Here is a 16,321-nt window from a genome sequence, read left to right on the forward strand (position 1 = left end):
ACCGAGTGGACATCGATGTGGGGATACTTCGAGTTGCACACGGGGCACCTCTTGAACGGGCTCCGTTCCATGATGTGTCGTCGAATAAGTCTGGTTGCGTTGACTGGGCCTCGAGCACCGAAGAGCCACGCGACTCCTCCGGATGTCCGACTCGGGAACTGAGCCGGAACAGAGCTCGGCACCGAACGCAAGACAATACGGACGCTATAGGAAAGGCCTTCGGGCCTAAAGGAAAGTTTCTATCGATTCCGATCTTGAGTGATCAAATATGCATCCGAACCCAATGGCGGAAAAAAACAATCTGGGGATGGAGTCGATGCCCATGCGCTCTTTAGTCCAGGGGAGGAGCCACCTATCTCGTGATACTTCGAAGACTCTTCCAGGACAACAATGTGCAATCATCCGGACCCAACACTAGGCGGCGATCTATGCTATAGATATGAATTCAGCAGCCCACATGCCTCGAACCTGTACAAATCCGGTTGTGTTTGGTATCAAATAAGTTGGAATCATACCCAAACACCGTAAATTCCATGCACTGTAAAGCTCCTCCAGGAGGCCCTCAGTACTCCCAGTACCAGTCTTCTAGACCCGGACAGCAAACTATGGCTGCTGCCGACCAGAGACACAACTCTGCCCTCCTGCTGCTGAGCCAAGCTCGAGCAGGGAAAGGCAGGACAATAGGTTTCCTGTCACAGGCAGGAATGACCACTTCCCAGACAGGACTTAGTGTATTGGGACATGGTGGGGGCACTTGCCAGCACCACTAGACTGCTTTGAAGGGCCCATTTGGTGCCCTCCTTGCATTCTCCAGTTAGAACCAGTTCAGGGAGCCATGGGCTCCCACTGTGGTATGAAACTGGACAAAGGACATGGGAGTATCCTAACCATTGTCCAGCCCCTCCTGTGGGAAGGACCCCTGAATCATCCCTAACCCTTTACTTAGGGTACTTTTAAGGGATTACCTGTGGGTGGTTCCTTAGATTCATCGTGGGACAAGATTCAGATCCGAAACCACTCCATCTTCAACCATCTGGGCACTTTGGAGTTCGCTGGACTTCACTTTGGGAACCGAGACTGCAACTGGGAAGACTCCTGCTGCTCATATTCTCATCGTCCTGCCAGACTTCTGCGTTGTCTGCACCTGTGCTCCATACAGGTTCTTTTATAGGGCTGTGAACATCCAAGACACCCAAAGGTATCTCCCTTGATGTGAAGGAGTCACTTCCCTGCATCTGCAGGTACCTTAAGAAAGCTGACCGGTCTGCTATTCCTGAGCTCCCCCAGACTCCAAAAGGTTTAGCAACACAGGTGGTGGTTCTGCAACTCCTTTGAGGCCTGCACTGTCTTTACGGCAAGTTTGAAGCCAATATTCCTTGTCAGAACCGCTGGAGTAGTATCCCTGTGCACTGTGTTGACTTGCTGTTGCCCAGGCTTGTTGACTTCATCAGAGATCTTCAGGATCCAAGACTCTCCAGCCTCAAGCAACTCCTGCCATCAAGATCTTCGCCTGCACCACATCCTCTACACTTTGGGCCTTCATCATTTGATGAGCTGCTCGAGGTCCTCTTGTGACTCCAGTGCCTTGGGTTTGTGGGTCCTCTTGAGGGTCTTCTTTGGCTCCGGTGGTCTCCCTTGCTTGCTGAATTACCTGCTCACGGTGAGTCACTTGGACCTTGCTGGTCCCGACAACACACCTTTTTTTGCATATCACATTGGTTGCCATTGCCAATGCTTGTTGGTGCTCCTGACGGACACCGACCCCCTGGCTCTTGACATATGACGAGGAACAGCTCGTAAACGGCCTCTATTCTTCCACAGTGTTTCCTGGTCCGCACAGCTGCAACTTCAAGGGCCCTGTCAACTCTCATGCATCTCCGACATCGGTGGCCATTTGTCTTCCGTGTCTCCTGGTCACTCCTAAGTGGCATAGACTCTGCCCCTCTGCTTGCAGGTACCACTCATCTTGAATCCAAATTTGGTTTCCCCAGACTCTTTCGCCTTTTTCGGCAATGGCATCTTCACTGAAGTCCTCTATTGTAGTCAATTCGCAACTATGCATCCAGCTTCCCTCGTGTAGGTATCCTGGTTCCCGGGGTATCCACTGGTGGGGTAACTCTAGAACCTTCCATCTTCCACAGGATTTCTTAAGGGTCATTTGGGAAGGGTTTTTTTCCCTAATATCTGCAACCGCGACTTACCCATTGACTTGTTTTGAGCATGCTGTCGTGTTACCACTTTGCGCACAGCCTTCGTCGGGTTCCTGGTTACTTAGCTTGGGTGGTTTCTTGGGTCCCCGGCTCTTCAACATCTTCTGGGTCCAGTCTTGACTTAGGTTGGGGTTCGCATTCCACTATTTTAGTATATGGTTTGGTCTCCGCCTGGAGACCACTAGGTATTTGTGCTACTTACGTGCTCTATTATCAAATTATTGTGTGTATTGTGGTTATATCTCCGGGTAGGAGATATTGCAATGTGTTAGTGTGTGTTTATAATAAATACATATTTTTATAACTACACTGTGTGTTTTTTCCCACTTAACCTACACTATAAGATTAAGTTCTGGTAAAACAAGCTGCTTTACACTCCTGGGCGAAGCCTGAAGGCTTCTCTCCATAGCTACCACTTAGAGAGCTTCTTAAAGTTGTATAAGACCACTAAAATCACCATAAGGGATGTCTGGTTTAGTGCAGGGTGCTACACTTACATAAGTGTGCACCATATACTAAGCCAGTCTCCTACACCCCAGATGAAAAAAACAAAATGAATTGTCGAATTCAGTTTTCTGTTTTCTAACAGCAGCAGCTAAATTGGTGAATAAATGAAAAACCATTGTGCATCTGTAGTCATTGTACTCCATGTAATCAAGCAAAACAAGCAGTACAACTTCCTTGAACCATAACACATGGCACCATACATTAATCATCCATTTTTGTTTCCACTTGTAACACATTTAGTGAAAAAAAAGGTCTCCAGGTATCCTGGATTTGTCCTCATCCTGTTACAAAACTGCAAGATGATAATGTGGGACGGGTCAATAGCACAGTTTTGTTGCCAATGATGATCAAACATAGAAAACAACCTCTCCAAACATAAAAAAACCTAGGGGCATAATAGCAAGAACCTCGTTAAAATTATAATGGGCTTGCTAATATGCGTTATAGAATTCCAATAGAAGCCCAGGTTAGATGTGCAGGACATCTAACCTGGGCCTCTATTGGAATTCTGTACGCATATTAGCAAGCCCATTATTTCCGTTTTAGCAGCAGTTTTATGCCGCTAAAACAGTGATAATTTTAACTAGGTTCTTGCTAATATGCCCCCTTCATTTCAGTAACCTTCCAAAATATAAAACAAGATACGGAATCAGAATTTCAAACGCTTATCAACAGCAGGGCAAACACCTTCACATATTTGTGAAATTGAAGAGTAAAACCTATGACCTTCACAACTGCACTAGCTCCATAGTGAAGGGACTGCTAGGCTGACACGAGAAGGCGATGAGATGGCGAATTCATTAAAAGATAGAGTAATTCAGGAATCTGCATGTTGCTCACTAGGTGAACCTACTACTGAATCTGAAATACCTGTAGGTCAATGCACAGGTAAGATGCCATACATCATGAATAACAATTTATTTATTTTATTTATTTTTTCCATTTGTAAGGCGCACAGCTACCCAGAAAGGGTTTCCCGGCGCCGATGACAGATCAGACAAAGCATGAGAAAATTGATGAATGAAAGGATTTTTATTTGTGGAAGAGCCAGGTCTTTAGGTTCTTTCTAAATCTGGCATAGTTATCTTCCTTGCGGATGTGAGGCGGGAGCTTGTTCCAGAGCGTGGGCCCGAGTACCGAGAAAGATCTCCCTCCCATTCTCGCTAGTCTGAATCTCGGGGTTGCAAAAAGTGCCGAGGTCTGGGAGCGCAGTTCTCTAGCTGGAAGGTAGGGGGTTGCAAGGGATAGAAGGTACTTTGGTGCGGTGCCAGATTTAATCTTGAACATGTAGCTCAGGGCTTTGAACCTAATGCGGTTTTCCACCCTGAGCCAATGCAGATCGATTAGGTGTTTCGACACACTAGATCTTTTAGGGATGTTGCAAAGCAGTCTTGCGGCCGCATTTTGGGCAAGTTGCAGTCGTTTGGTGACGGCTTGGTTGGAGCCCAGGTAGAGGATGTTGCCGTAGTCAAGCCGGGATGTTATAAGTGCATTGACTACGGTCTTCTGGGTGGCAGGGGGCAGCATCCATAGGATCTTTCTCAGCCATTTCATGATAGTGAAACAGAGGCCGACCACTTTGTTTGCTTGTTGTTTCATTGAGAGGGTGTTATCAATGATAACACCAAGATTTCTCACGTGAGTGGCCGGAGTGGGAATGGAGCCGAGTTCAGAAGGCCAGTGTGAGGGATTCCACAGGTCTTTATTTTTCCCCAGAAGAAGGACCTCAGTCTTGTCTCCATTTAGCTTCAGCTGGTTTGCTGACATCCAGCTGAAGATATTTTGAAGACCTTGTTTGAGACAAGATGGGGCCAGTGGGCTTGACTCTGATAAGGAGAAGATGATTTGAGAATCATCGGCGTAAGTCATCAGAGTTAGCCCTAATTTGTCAGCTAGGTCGGCCAGGGGTCTGAGGTATAAATTAAAGAATAGAGGGCTCAGAATAGAGCCCTGTGGTACTCCGTGAGGGGCATTCACTGACTCTGAGCAAGCTATAGGGGATGTAATTTGGAAAGTTCTGTGGGACAAGAAGGACTCAATCCATCTTAGTGCCTCACCACGTATACCGATTCTCTCTAGGGTGGCCAGAAGTATGGAATGGGAGATGGTATCGAAGGCCGCACTCAAATCTAACAAAATGAGTGCGACTGTCTGGCCGTGATCTAGGAGTTTTCTGATGTTTTCGGTAACTCCCAGTAAGGCTGTTTCCGTAGAGAAACCAGCTCTGAAACCGGACTGTGATGGGTGAAGGAGAGAGTTCTCTTCAGCGAAGAGTGTAAGGGTGGTATGAACATGACGTTCCAGTAGTTTTGAAAAAATTGGGAGAAGGGAGATGGGCCGGTAATTTGTTAGAAGTTCAGGGTTGGCTGTCGGTTTTTTTAGGAGTGGGCTGACCATGGCGTGTTTCCAGAGTGAGGGAACTGTGGAAAGCCGAAGTGAGGAGTTTAAGGTGTCAGCAATGATGGTTAGGGAAGGAGTATCCAGTTGCTTAAGAACAGCGGCAGGTATTGGATCACGGGGGGAGCCAGATTTAACGGTTCTAAGAATGGAATTGAGTGATTCCAGAGTGATGTCAGGCCAGTGTTCAAGACTGTTAGTAATACTCAAATTGGGGGGGGTATCCTCTTCAGGAATGTGAGTAGGGAGGTTGCTTTTTATACCTAAGATGATAGTTTCAACTTTCTCACAGAAGAAGGAGGCGAGGTCTTGGCATTGTTTTTTATCCAGCGGCTGGGCTGATGCAGTTGTTTTTTCACCTGCTAGGTCTTTAACTGTATTAAAAAGCGTTTTCGCCTTATTATGTGCTGAGTTTATGGTATTTGCCACAAAAAATGCACGGGCTCTTGTGCAGGCTGAGTGATATTCGTTCCTGGCTTTATGGTATGTTACTTTGTTTACGAGGGCGTAGTCTTTCCGCCACCTTCTTTCAAGAGCTTTGCATTTGGACTTTTGCATTTTAAGAGGCTCAGTAAACCAGGGGGCTGGGGGGCGGTGAGTGTTATTTTTAACTCTAGAAAGTGGGAGACAGCTATCGACGGCACTTTCCAGCCATGAGTGTGTAGCTAGAGCAATGCTTTCAATGTCAGAGGATGGGGCTGGAGAATTCTTGGCAAGAGTTCTGTTAAGGTGACCAATATCAAGCTGTTTCCAGTTTCTGAAAGCAGAGACAGGCCAGGCGTTTTTAGGTTTGGATGTGGGTAGTTTAAGGCTAAAATAGATAAGATGGTGGTCTGACCAGCAAATTGGAGAAGTGTTTGTCCACTTCAGTTCAGGAATGTTTGAAAAAATGGGATCTAGCAGATGCCCTGCCTTATGAGTGGGACCAGAGTTCAGTAGAGATAAGTTTAGAGCTGTTAGGTCGTCCAATAAGTTAGTACAGGCCAAATTTGTGGGGTCATCAAAGTGCATATTTAGGTCTCCCAGGAGAGTGAAGTTCTTTGAGGCGAGAAAAAAAGGTGTAATGAAGTTAGCCAGGTTTGCGGCCCATGTGCTGGCGTTCCCCGGAGGTCTATATATCAGGATGCCAGAGGCTGTAAAGTTATGATTAAGGGTTATTTTGAAAAAAACAGCTTCACAGTCAGGAATAAGGGCGGGTTCAAGTGTGCAGGTAAATTTCCTGTTGAAAATAATAGCAATCCCTCCGCCGGTTTGACCAACACGGTCTTTCCTGACTATGGCATAATCGGAGGGCAGAGCAGTTGATATATCAGGGCCAGAGCTGTCATGCAGCCATGTTTCAGTTAAAAAGAGGGCGCTGGGTTTGTGGTCGAGTAGAAAGTTAAATATATCTAATTTATGCTGTGGCAAAGATCTGCAGTTTACGCTGCAAAAAGAAAATTCTTGGTTATCAGACTGTACGTATTTTTTACATTTCGAGTTACTGAGTTGGAGATCAGGATGGGGCTGAAAATTGGTGAGAGAAAAATTGCAATTACCGCATGGGGGGCATCCGGTAAGCGTGGGCAGTAGTACAGCGCAATCTTTGTGGAATTTGGGGCGTAAGGACTTAAGGTGCTCTGCAGTCATACCTCTATAATGTGGATTAGATATAGCAAAAGGTCGTGGCCCGTGTCCCGTACTGTCACGGACGGGCACAGACGGGCAGGTCTTTGGCGGGTCTTCGGCGCGGTTTCGGCGCAATCATATCAAACAACAAAAGAGTAACCAAACAATCAAAAATAGTATTACCACTAGCCAAGCAGGTAAAACAAAGGATTAGTAGGAGTCACTGTGAAAAAAGAACCCTCAGGCACCAACAGTGTCGGTGACCATTTTTCATCATTGGGATCTAGTTAAAGGCAAGTGTATTGGTGCCACAGGTTCACAAACACGATTGACTGTGAGAAAATGATTTTCCTAGATGTAGTTTTTACCAATGAGAATGGTCGTTTGGAAACTAACACACATCAAAAACCCACTGCCAAAAATAACCTATTGAGGTTTGATAGCTTTCATCCCAGACCATTGAGGGAAAATCTACCCTGCGGACAGTACTTAAGACTAAGGTGGAATTGTAGTAAGATCCAAGACTACCGCTCCCAAGCTGCCGCCCTCACACAAAAGTTGTCATCTAAAGGCAACCCTGAAAATATCTTGAATAAATGCCAGAAGAGAGCGCGGAATCAGCAGAGAGAAGCTCTACTTGAAGTAGTTCCACGTACCACAGATGAGACTCCACTTATGTGTGTCACTACTTATAACACTGCATCTAACCAGATGACCAAGTCAGTGAATAAACATTGGTCCATCTTAAATACTGGCAACCTACACTGGGAAAAAACACTTTTTTCCTTTAAAAGGTCCCGCAGCTTAAAAGATGTTCTAGTGAACACACGTCAAAAGCTCACAGCCCAGGGGGCGGTTCAGAGAAAGGCCAGACTCAAGAATAGGTGATGTCTATGCCCCATTACTCTAAACCAGCCTATGAGATAAAAAGCCCAGTGGTGGTTTAAGATTGAAGTTATGGGTGGCGAGGTGGTAAATGAGGAAAAAAGAAAAAAAAAAAAAAAAAAAAGCTCACAGCCCAAGACCCGATACAGACAATCACGATGGCCTGGGGTATGCCCAGTATCGTAGGCCACTTCAAATGTGGGAACTGTAGCGTGTGCCACCTTACGGACAATTCCAAAACCCTGCTTTTGGAACCAGGCAGTATCTGGACACAACGTTCACACACCGACTGTAATAGTGAGAACATAATTTATCTCATCAAGTGCCCCTGTAACCTTTCCTATGTGGGCATGACTTGTAGAAAGATCAACACCAGAATCTGTGAACATCGTAGCACTATACGTTGTAAAAAACAATGACGAAATTCACTGAGCATTTCCTTGAGAAAAATCACACAACCAATGATCTCAAATGGACAATCATTGAACAAATCAAATCTGGACCTAGCATTCAGCACCGGCTATTCGATAAAGAACAGCGCTGGATTTATAGACTTTCAACCAATAAGATTGGGTTAAATTAAACATTCCATGGAACAGTACACTTAATCGCTAATTCTAATCTCACCCTCCAGGGTCTCTCCTCCTGACCATTATAAACAATTGGTCATGAGTATAGGAGAATTACACCTTTGAATAACACTGCTACTAGTTTCCCTGCCTTTTGCATTATTTAAGCTGTGCCCCCGTTTTTCATCCCCGTGTAACACACTTCTTTTGGCATCCTGGCGTAAGCACACTGACAAATTGGACCCCCTACGCCAATCACTGGTGCGCGTCTTCTTTCTCATTTGCGCTCCATTTCTACGCGCTTCTACATTAATTTCTAATGTGTCCTTAGCTACCGGCGTGAATTGCATGTCACCAAGTGACCTCTGCATATCACGCTTTTTTCACGTTAAAAACTCTGTTTCTCTGGGTCGGCTCCAGCGGATAGCTCAAGTGAGCGCGATCGCATTGTCATAGCAACCGCGTCACGTTGGCGCATCACGTGACCCCTTAGGCCACGCCCTCACCCGGAAGCAGGCATTTAACGTTGTGTCAGCCCCGCTGCAGACATCCTCGAGGATCCGAGGGAAGGCGGCGAGGTTTAATGTCTCTTTTGACGCCCAGTCGCGGTAAGTACATGCGCTACGGCCCGATAGGAGGCTACTGTGTCTTCTCCCTTTGGCAACTATTTACTATCAGCATTCTCATGCTTCGGTAACTAAAGAACACGCGCTCTCTTTTTCTCCCACGCCGCCACATAGACAGACTCGGATGTTCAGCCTGTCCCCGTATATCTTATGAGGCACAAACTACTCGCATACGAGTGAGCTTTTTTTCTTGGTTTTATATAGCGATCGCTATTTTATTCTCTGATCAGATAAACTTAGTTCGTATACAGCTCACCAATGACCAGTGAGCAATTTCCACTGCATGAGCATGACCGTGGCATTAATCCAAAGTATTTACACAGGTGCTATTGATAGTGTACGATTGGCACGCGAGTCATATAGCACAATTGAACACTGTCTGTAATACTTATTGATAGCAGTGTGCAACACCATTGTACAATCGTATTAGCACACCAGTGCCCATTTTGCAGTATAGTTGGGTGATCTACTCTTTTCACCTACAACCTTAATTTTCTTTGGGGATTGATAATGAAGCACCAGACACCTTGGAAACTACGTTACAGGCACGTAATGGAATGTTTGTTCTCATGTTGTTTCCCTCCACAGGTTTCTTTCTATTTTTGACTCCAGACTTTGGAAGTCTTTGCCTGGCTGCGATTTTACAGCTAGTGCCAGAGAGCCTAGGGTTGGGTGCACCTTAGCGTGTGCATACCGCCCAGGTTCTTTTGCCTTTTTCACATCTTTTTGGTTCTGACGAAAACCTGGAAATCCCTTGAACAGGTTGAAACATGTAGACCCAAGCACTTTACACATAGATATAGTTGGTCAATTTAACCTACTCCAATATCTTACTTTTGTTTTTAATATTGTGCAGTACCTTCAGATTAAAGTTTTATTGAAGGTATACTGCGCCAATTTTTAACACCACTTTTTTTGTACCACATCCAAAAAAATAACCTGCTCCACTGTAACTCAGGTGTCGCAGCACACCCGGTCGGTATTCGGCCTTCTGGGTGGGACCCCCATGAAGAAGCATGTAACCAACCAGGTTGGTGAGTGAGGGGTCTTTTAAAACAAGGAACATTTTCCTTGTGCCTTCATCATTGTTTTCCCCTTCTCCTTTGTAACCATTATCTGGTTCATCTGTGATACTCCTCCCTTTTGTTTATACAAACATTAAAGGCACACATTGCTGTAGTCCATCATGATCATGAACATTATGACAGTTCTCTTAGGAGTTATTCACGACAACAGCAGCGACATCTGCCTCTAGTCAGCCGCACACAAAGGTACCGTCCTTGACCACCCCTGGCATGGGGTCTGGTGAGAACTCCCTTGGACTCGAAGCCCCATCCGGTCTTTGGCTTCTGCTGATTGCTGCCTTCCTCCTGCTCAGGGCGGTCATCCCCTATGACGTCCTTTAGCGGGTCGATGGATGTTGTTTCTGGTATGGATCTCGGCGGAATCCTCTTGAATTGGGACACATTTTGTGTGTCACACTTCGTGCCTTTCTGAGCTGCTACTTTCCTCCGGGAGGGTGATGTTTCACCAACACGTGGTCACCCACTTTGAGGGGACTCTCTTTAGCTTGCTGCTATTGGGAAGAGTACTTGTTGTTGCGGAGTCTTCAAAAGTCAGATCGGTTCGAAGGATTGAACAAACGCTCCCATGCAGGGTGGTGGGCAATGGTGTCCACCATAGACCTTCCGAAACGCCGCTTGCCGAGGGAAACACCTGTTGTGGAATTGGGGTGAGTCTGTACTCTCGCAGGAACTGGTACAGGGCATATTCAATGCTTTTGCCTTGGTCTACAGTGATCTGGATCACCTTGGTGAGAATTCTCATCAGACACTCCACCTCCCATTGGCTTGGGGCCACCGGGGGGGTTATATGGCAGTGTTTGATGCTTCGGGGTCTCAGATAGTTAGCCAGTTCGGAGCCATTGATGGGTGCCCATCGTCGGTGTGGATCTTTGCGAACAGACCATATGTGACTATGAGTTTCTTGAGCTTTGGGACGACCTCAGAGGCCAATGTTGTCACTACGATTTCAACCTCGGGACAGCATGAGTAGTCGTCTAACACAAATAACATGTGTACTACATTAGGGAGGCTGTCCAAATGTGCACTAACTCTCTGCTATGGGCACTAGGACCTGCCTCTGTGATGACGTGTGCAGGCTGTTCTGTGGGCCCAAGTGTGCGGCTGGCATATGCCACTGGGCCAACTCTCCGCAATCCTGTTGATGAGCTAGCACAGTCCCCAGACCTGTGGGGCTGACATCGGCTACTAGCTGTGACTCTCTCTGCATGTTGAAATACACCAGAGTGGGATAGGCTGATAGGGCGTCCTTTGTCTGCCATAATACTTTCTTCTGTTCTGGCCCCCTCACTCAAGGACTGGTGATTTGGTGAGCTCCATGAGAGGGCTGGAGATGTCTGATAGATTTTTCACGAAGCTCCCACAATACGTCACCATTCCCAAGAAGCTGCGGACTCCTGATTCTGAGGAGGGGTGTGGGAGCATCCTGGATGTCCTTTACTTTCCTAGGGTCGGGCCAATGACTTTGTCTGAGAAACTGTATCTGAAAAAACTGATGCCCTTTCATAAAAAGTAGCATTTCTCTCGGTGTAGTGTCAGCCCATGTTCTGTTAGCCGCGTGAAGACTGCCTGAAGGCGGGTACGGTGCTCCACTAGTGTAGCCAAATGAAAAAGGATGTCATTGCTCATATTCAGCACACCGTGCAAGCCATGCAGGACGTTCTTTACAATGTTCTGGAAAACTTCGGCAGTGCTGGAGTGGCCGAAGTTTAGTCTGGCGTTTCTCCACAGGCCGGCATGTATTGAGAATGTAGTAATGGGCCGAGAGTCCAGGTGTAGCGGGATTTGGTGGTACTCTGACCCGAGGTCGACTTTGGAGAACCATTTAGAGCCCAACAACTTCCTAACGATGTTGTCTATGGTCGGCATAGGGTGTCGTCCACGCTTGATCGCTAGGTGCGGGAACCTAATATTCCCACAAATGTGGACTGCGTCTGTCTATTTGAGTTTCTTCGCCACGACATTTGGTACACCCCTCACCTGCTTGATGATGCCTGCCTTCTCCAAGAGCTTCAGTTCGGCCTCCACCTTGGGCCTAAGGTGGAAACCTATCCTGTGATGTCTGAGAGGAACGGGAGCTATGGACTCGTCAATGTGAATTTGAATGGCCAGCCCTCCCAGGCAGCCATTTCCTTCAAACAGGGGTGTGAAGTCCTACAGGAGGTGGTCCAGAAACTGTTCATGCATGCTGAAGACGAACTGTATGAGATTGAGATCTTGAGCAGTGTGGCAGCTGAGGAGGAATCCTGACCCTTCTTGTGACACGTACACTCTCGCCTTTCATTGGGTGGACTCATGGTACGGGTCCGAATGGAACACGGCACTAAGCCATAGAGGAGAGCGGTTGCTGAAAGCATATACTTGCCTGCTAGTACGAAGGAGAGTTGGTTGGTCCGGCAAGCTGGAGTAGACATCCTCTGCAAAGAGGTTGATTGCTGATCAGTATCTTTGAAGGCTGAGACGGTGTGTACCTGCACTCTGACTCGGCATATGGGGGCTCTGTGATGATTAGCTTTGAGGGTGTCAAGAGTCAGAACTACATGAACAACAGCTGAGTCATCTTCATCCATGTCTTAGTCTGACACATGACAGGTTCCAGTGTGAGGCTAAGAGCCACCACACTACCCTCATGGGTGGGTATGCGATCCTTGTTTGGTGAACCCTCATAAGAGCTTGGCGGGGTCTTATCTATTCACTTACACCTAATTTTGAATGGCATTGAGGGGCTCTTCCTTGATGGAATGGACAAGTTAGAGTCCAGGTGGGCTGACTGAGCATTTGAAAGTTCCTTACAGCGACCCAAAGTCAGTATGTCTCTCACAGTCATGTTGGGCTCCTGGAGGATCCTTTCCCTAAGAGTGCTGGATGCTCAACCCTGGATGAACATGGCGCAGACCTCATAATCTTCGTCTGGGAGAATGTAGATGCTGACAAGTTCTCTCAGCCAACTGTGGAAGACATCCACAGATTCCTCCGGGTGCTACCAAGCCTGGCGTTGGAGGAACTGCTCATAGTCTGGGTTGGCATAAGGTTCAAAGTGTGCCGTGATAGCGTCCCTCAGGGTTTATGTAAATCTGTGGGTGCCTGCTTCCTCGATCATCTTTGATATGTTATGGGTGGCTGACCCATCTAGATGCAGGAGCATGGGACGGCTGCGACCTGCAGGCATCTCAACGGCCTCCAAATTGTTTTCCAACCACTCCACCCATGCTTTCCAGTGGGCAGCCTGGGAGGGTGGTTCTAATGCAGAGACAGAAGCTATGAGGCTACGTGGTTGACCACAGAAGGGGCGCCTGGAGGCTAGAGAAGCTCACTATCAGGAATCTGAGGCACTGCAGGGCCGGTAGCTGGAGAGAGATCTCACATGCTGGGACAGAGAGTAGGGCCTACTATGTACGGAGCAGGTTGTAGGCGGGTGATGCTGTACAGATTCCTTTTATGAGCCACCCTGAGGGGTGTCAGTGATACAGAATATGTGCACTGGCTCATTTTGTTCTGCTGGGAATTGGAGGGGTGGATCACTGACCTCTGGAGGCCCTTCTCTGGACAGGATGTATCAATGTTGGGCCCAGTAGGTCAGCACCAGGCTGCCGTGCAGATACACGCACCGTCAGGCGAGGCGGGGCACTTGAGCTTAAGAAGCAGAAAGAAGGAGGGAGCTCCACCCATCGGGCTCAAAGAGAGAGTGCCACTGTCAGAGGATTAAAACAGGCCACTGCCCTCGGTCAAATGTAGCGCCGACCAGAGAGATCCTTGCAGTCGCGAATGCCAGTTGCTGCGCTAGGTGCAGGCAGCACGACCAGCCCCAGAGAAGTGAAGAGCTGTAAACAGGGTGGGGAGGGGGGAAGCACACATGGATAGTGCAGGCCCCCTCGTCGCCAGTGTAGTGTTGGGGAGTAAGCCCCATGCATGCATGGAACAACCACACAAATGCAGTGGTTTAATTAGTGGTGTTCTAAACTGAGCCACGCCTGGTTCCCAGGGATTTTTATTTAATGCGTCTGGCTGTAAGCCATTCTCATTACATTCACGCATGCTGAGGTCCATAAGCCTACCCCCCTGTGCATAACATATACAGTGGTGTAGCCCAGCTCTATGCAACACTACTATATGCATGGCCCCAAAATCATCTGCCTCTGCTTTTCATTGTTACGCAGTGGCAGAGGGGTAAAGGGGGAGCCATACATAATATGGCCTATGTAAATTACCTGCCATCCTTGACTAACTCCCACCACCTTCCCTGTCATCCTTCCCCCCTCCTGCAGCTGTGCTTTCTGCTTTCGGTCAAAGCCGACAAGCAGCTCTACACTGACGAGCTCTAATAGAGCCCAGTCTGCCTGGCATAGAAGGCCTTTATGACACCAAAACAGTGGGCAACACAAACCCATTCCCTTTCCCTAAAAAGGGTATCTCCCATAACTTTTTGATCCTATCAAAACAGTGGGTAACCACTTTTGTTATCAACTGTTATGTCATAGCAGTAGGTATTGAGATTCATAACAATACAACACACGTTTTGACTTTTATGGCGATTGTATTATTTAGCAAAGGCATGCTATAATGAAAATTTTAAAATCCACAGATTATTTTCATGTTTCTGAAAGAAAGGCCCTCAATCTCTTTAAATCGTTTTTAAGTATGAATGTTTAAGCTCTATACATACCAATGACGTTTTGAGCAAATTGGATTGCTGCTTTGACTGCGTTGTCTTCAGTGACTGAATCTACAAGCCCCAATTGCAGTGCTACCGGTGCAAGCACAACATTTCCTGAGAGACACGAAAATACAAAAAAATGCATGAGCAAGAAACAACAAATTCAAGGTTTTAGCATCCGGACTATATGTAAAACAAGCATTGGCAATAGAAACAGAAAACTAATGGTACCTGAATGTAGCAGTCATATGCTTGCAATACAAATTTTAAATTTCAAAATAAATTAGCTTCTTCAATCTTCCATTGCTAATCCCTCCCACTTGAATGGGGGATTACAATGTATGCCATGGTGGGGAGATGCCGAAAGGCTATCACACAGCCATGTGGTAATCTCAGGACACTAGGACAGGAAATGGGAGAACTGTGATCATATAAAATATAAATGTGAGGAACTGGGCAAAGAGTTCACAAAAGCAGAAGACAGGATGCGCAGTTTAATTTTTTTTTTATAAAAACGCATGATTTAAATGTATACATTTGAATTATTCACATACTACACACCTGATCACGGAAGATTGCATCCTGAACACCTGCTTCAAACAGAATAGGAAGAAAAAGCATTGGAAAAGTAATGCATGAGCGTATCTACCCAGACATTGAAGTGTACTTCTTGGCGAACGTGCAAGTGGACCGAAATAAATGCCCCCTCACAGTGCAAGAGAGCCAATGGCTGGCGTGGGCTGACTCGTTGCACCAAACTGTATGCTGAGGTGGGCAGAAGCAAAGTGTGAATGACTAGACCAATGGTTGAAAAGGGCAGACTAAAATAACTCTAATCATGTATATATGCTTTATTTAGGAATTGTTTTGACCACTTGAGGCTGGCAAGACAGCTAAAGCTGTCCATAAGCCAAACCTAACAAATAACACTGCCTGTGCTGAATAGAAGCACACAAGAGATGGAGAGGCCATGGCTTATCATCTAATCCGCCCAGGTCTCAAAGCGGCTGTACGGAGGGATAGGTGGCAGGAGCGGCCTCGGCTTCAGTACTCAGCCATCTGCATATGGAACGACCTGCTATCCGCTTAGTATATTCAACTGGGGGGTGGGGCAGTCTCTCTGACTCGTTGCCATGTGTGATATTGTTAACTAAGAAAGCAGATGTTGTTGTAATTCTTTTGCTGTCTGTAAGGCAGGTTTGATTACCAAAGGGCAGGCACAGTATTTTTGAAGAGCGCCCTGTGCCTGAAGAAGGACTCTGATAATTTGGAATACACCTGTTTAGGCATTTAATAAGCATAGTTAATATATAGCACGACTGAGAAAGAAGGAGTGGGAATTGGGTACATTAGTTTTGACTTGAGCTAGGGGTTGCAAACAGTGACAGCCTCTCAATGGCCCATGATCTTTGCAACAAGTCTGGAATGCGGGCAGCTGTTGCTCAGATGACGCAGGCTTAATGTAAGAGGAAAACTGGAAGATCTATTCACAACTCTGGCTTGAATCCCTCTCCTTTCAAAATAGAGAAAGTAATGTTCCTAAATAGGAAGATGAATACATTTGGACCTTGCACTCTTGGGGACAGCTGGTGCTCTCCTTGAAGAGCTACAAGACTAAAGATCGCGGGTTGATAAGGCTGACCAATAAGTTACAAAAATCCCAGTTCAGTGGTGTGCTACCAGAAGACCGAGAAGACCTGTTGTGCGGGGTCAACAATAGCTATTTCCAAGGCAACAGAAGTCAATGGAGCAAGTTCAGGAGTAACCAGCACGAAGAACTGCT

At 46.7% G+C, this 16,321-nt stretch overlaps 1 protein-coding gene across 2 annotated transcripts in view; it reads right to left on the reverse strand.

The window, feature by feature from the left end:
• The window catches only part of LOC144822683 (peroxisomal bifunctional enzyme-like), a 465,075-nt gene that overhangs the window by 165,774 nt on the left and 282,980 nt on the right, over positions 1-16,321 (reverse strand). For both annotated transcript variants that reach the window (XM_078680458.1, XM_078680457.1), the window contains exon 6: positions 14,548-14,652. In XM_078680458.1, coding sequence (XP_078536584.1) covers positions 14,548-14,652 — 105 coding nt within the window. The remainder of the gene's footprint in view (positions 1-14,547; positions 14,653-16,321) is intronic.

The sequence above is a fragment of the Lissotriton helveticus genome, chromosome 3_1 (assembly GCF_964261635.1).
Source record: "Lissotriton helveticus chromosome 3_1, aLisHel1.1, whole genome shotgun sequence".
Classification (NCBI taxonomy): domain Eukaryota; kingdom Metazoa; phylum Chordata; class Amphibia; order Caudata; family Salamandridae; genus Lissotriton; species Lissotriton helveticus.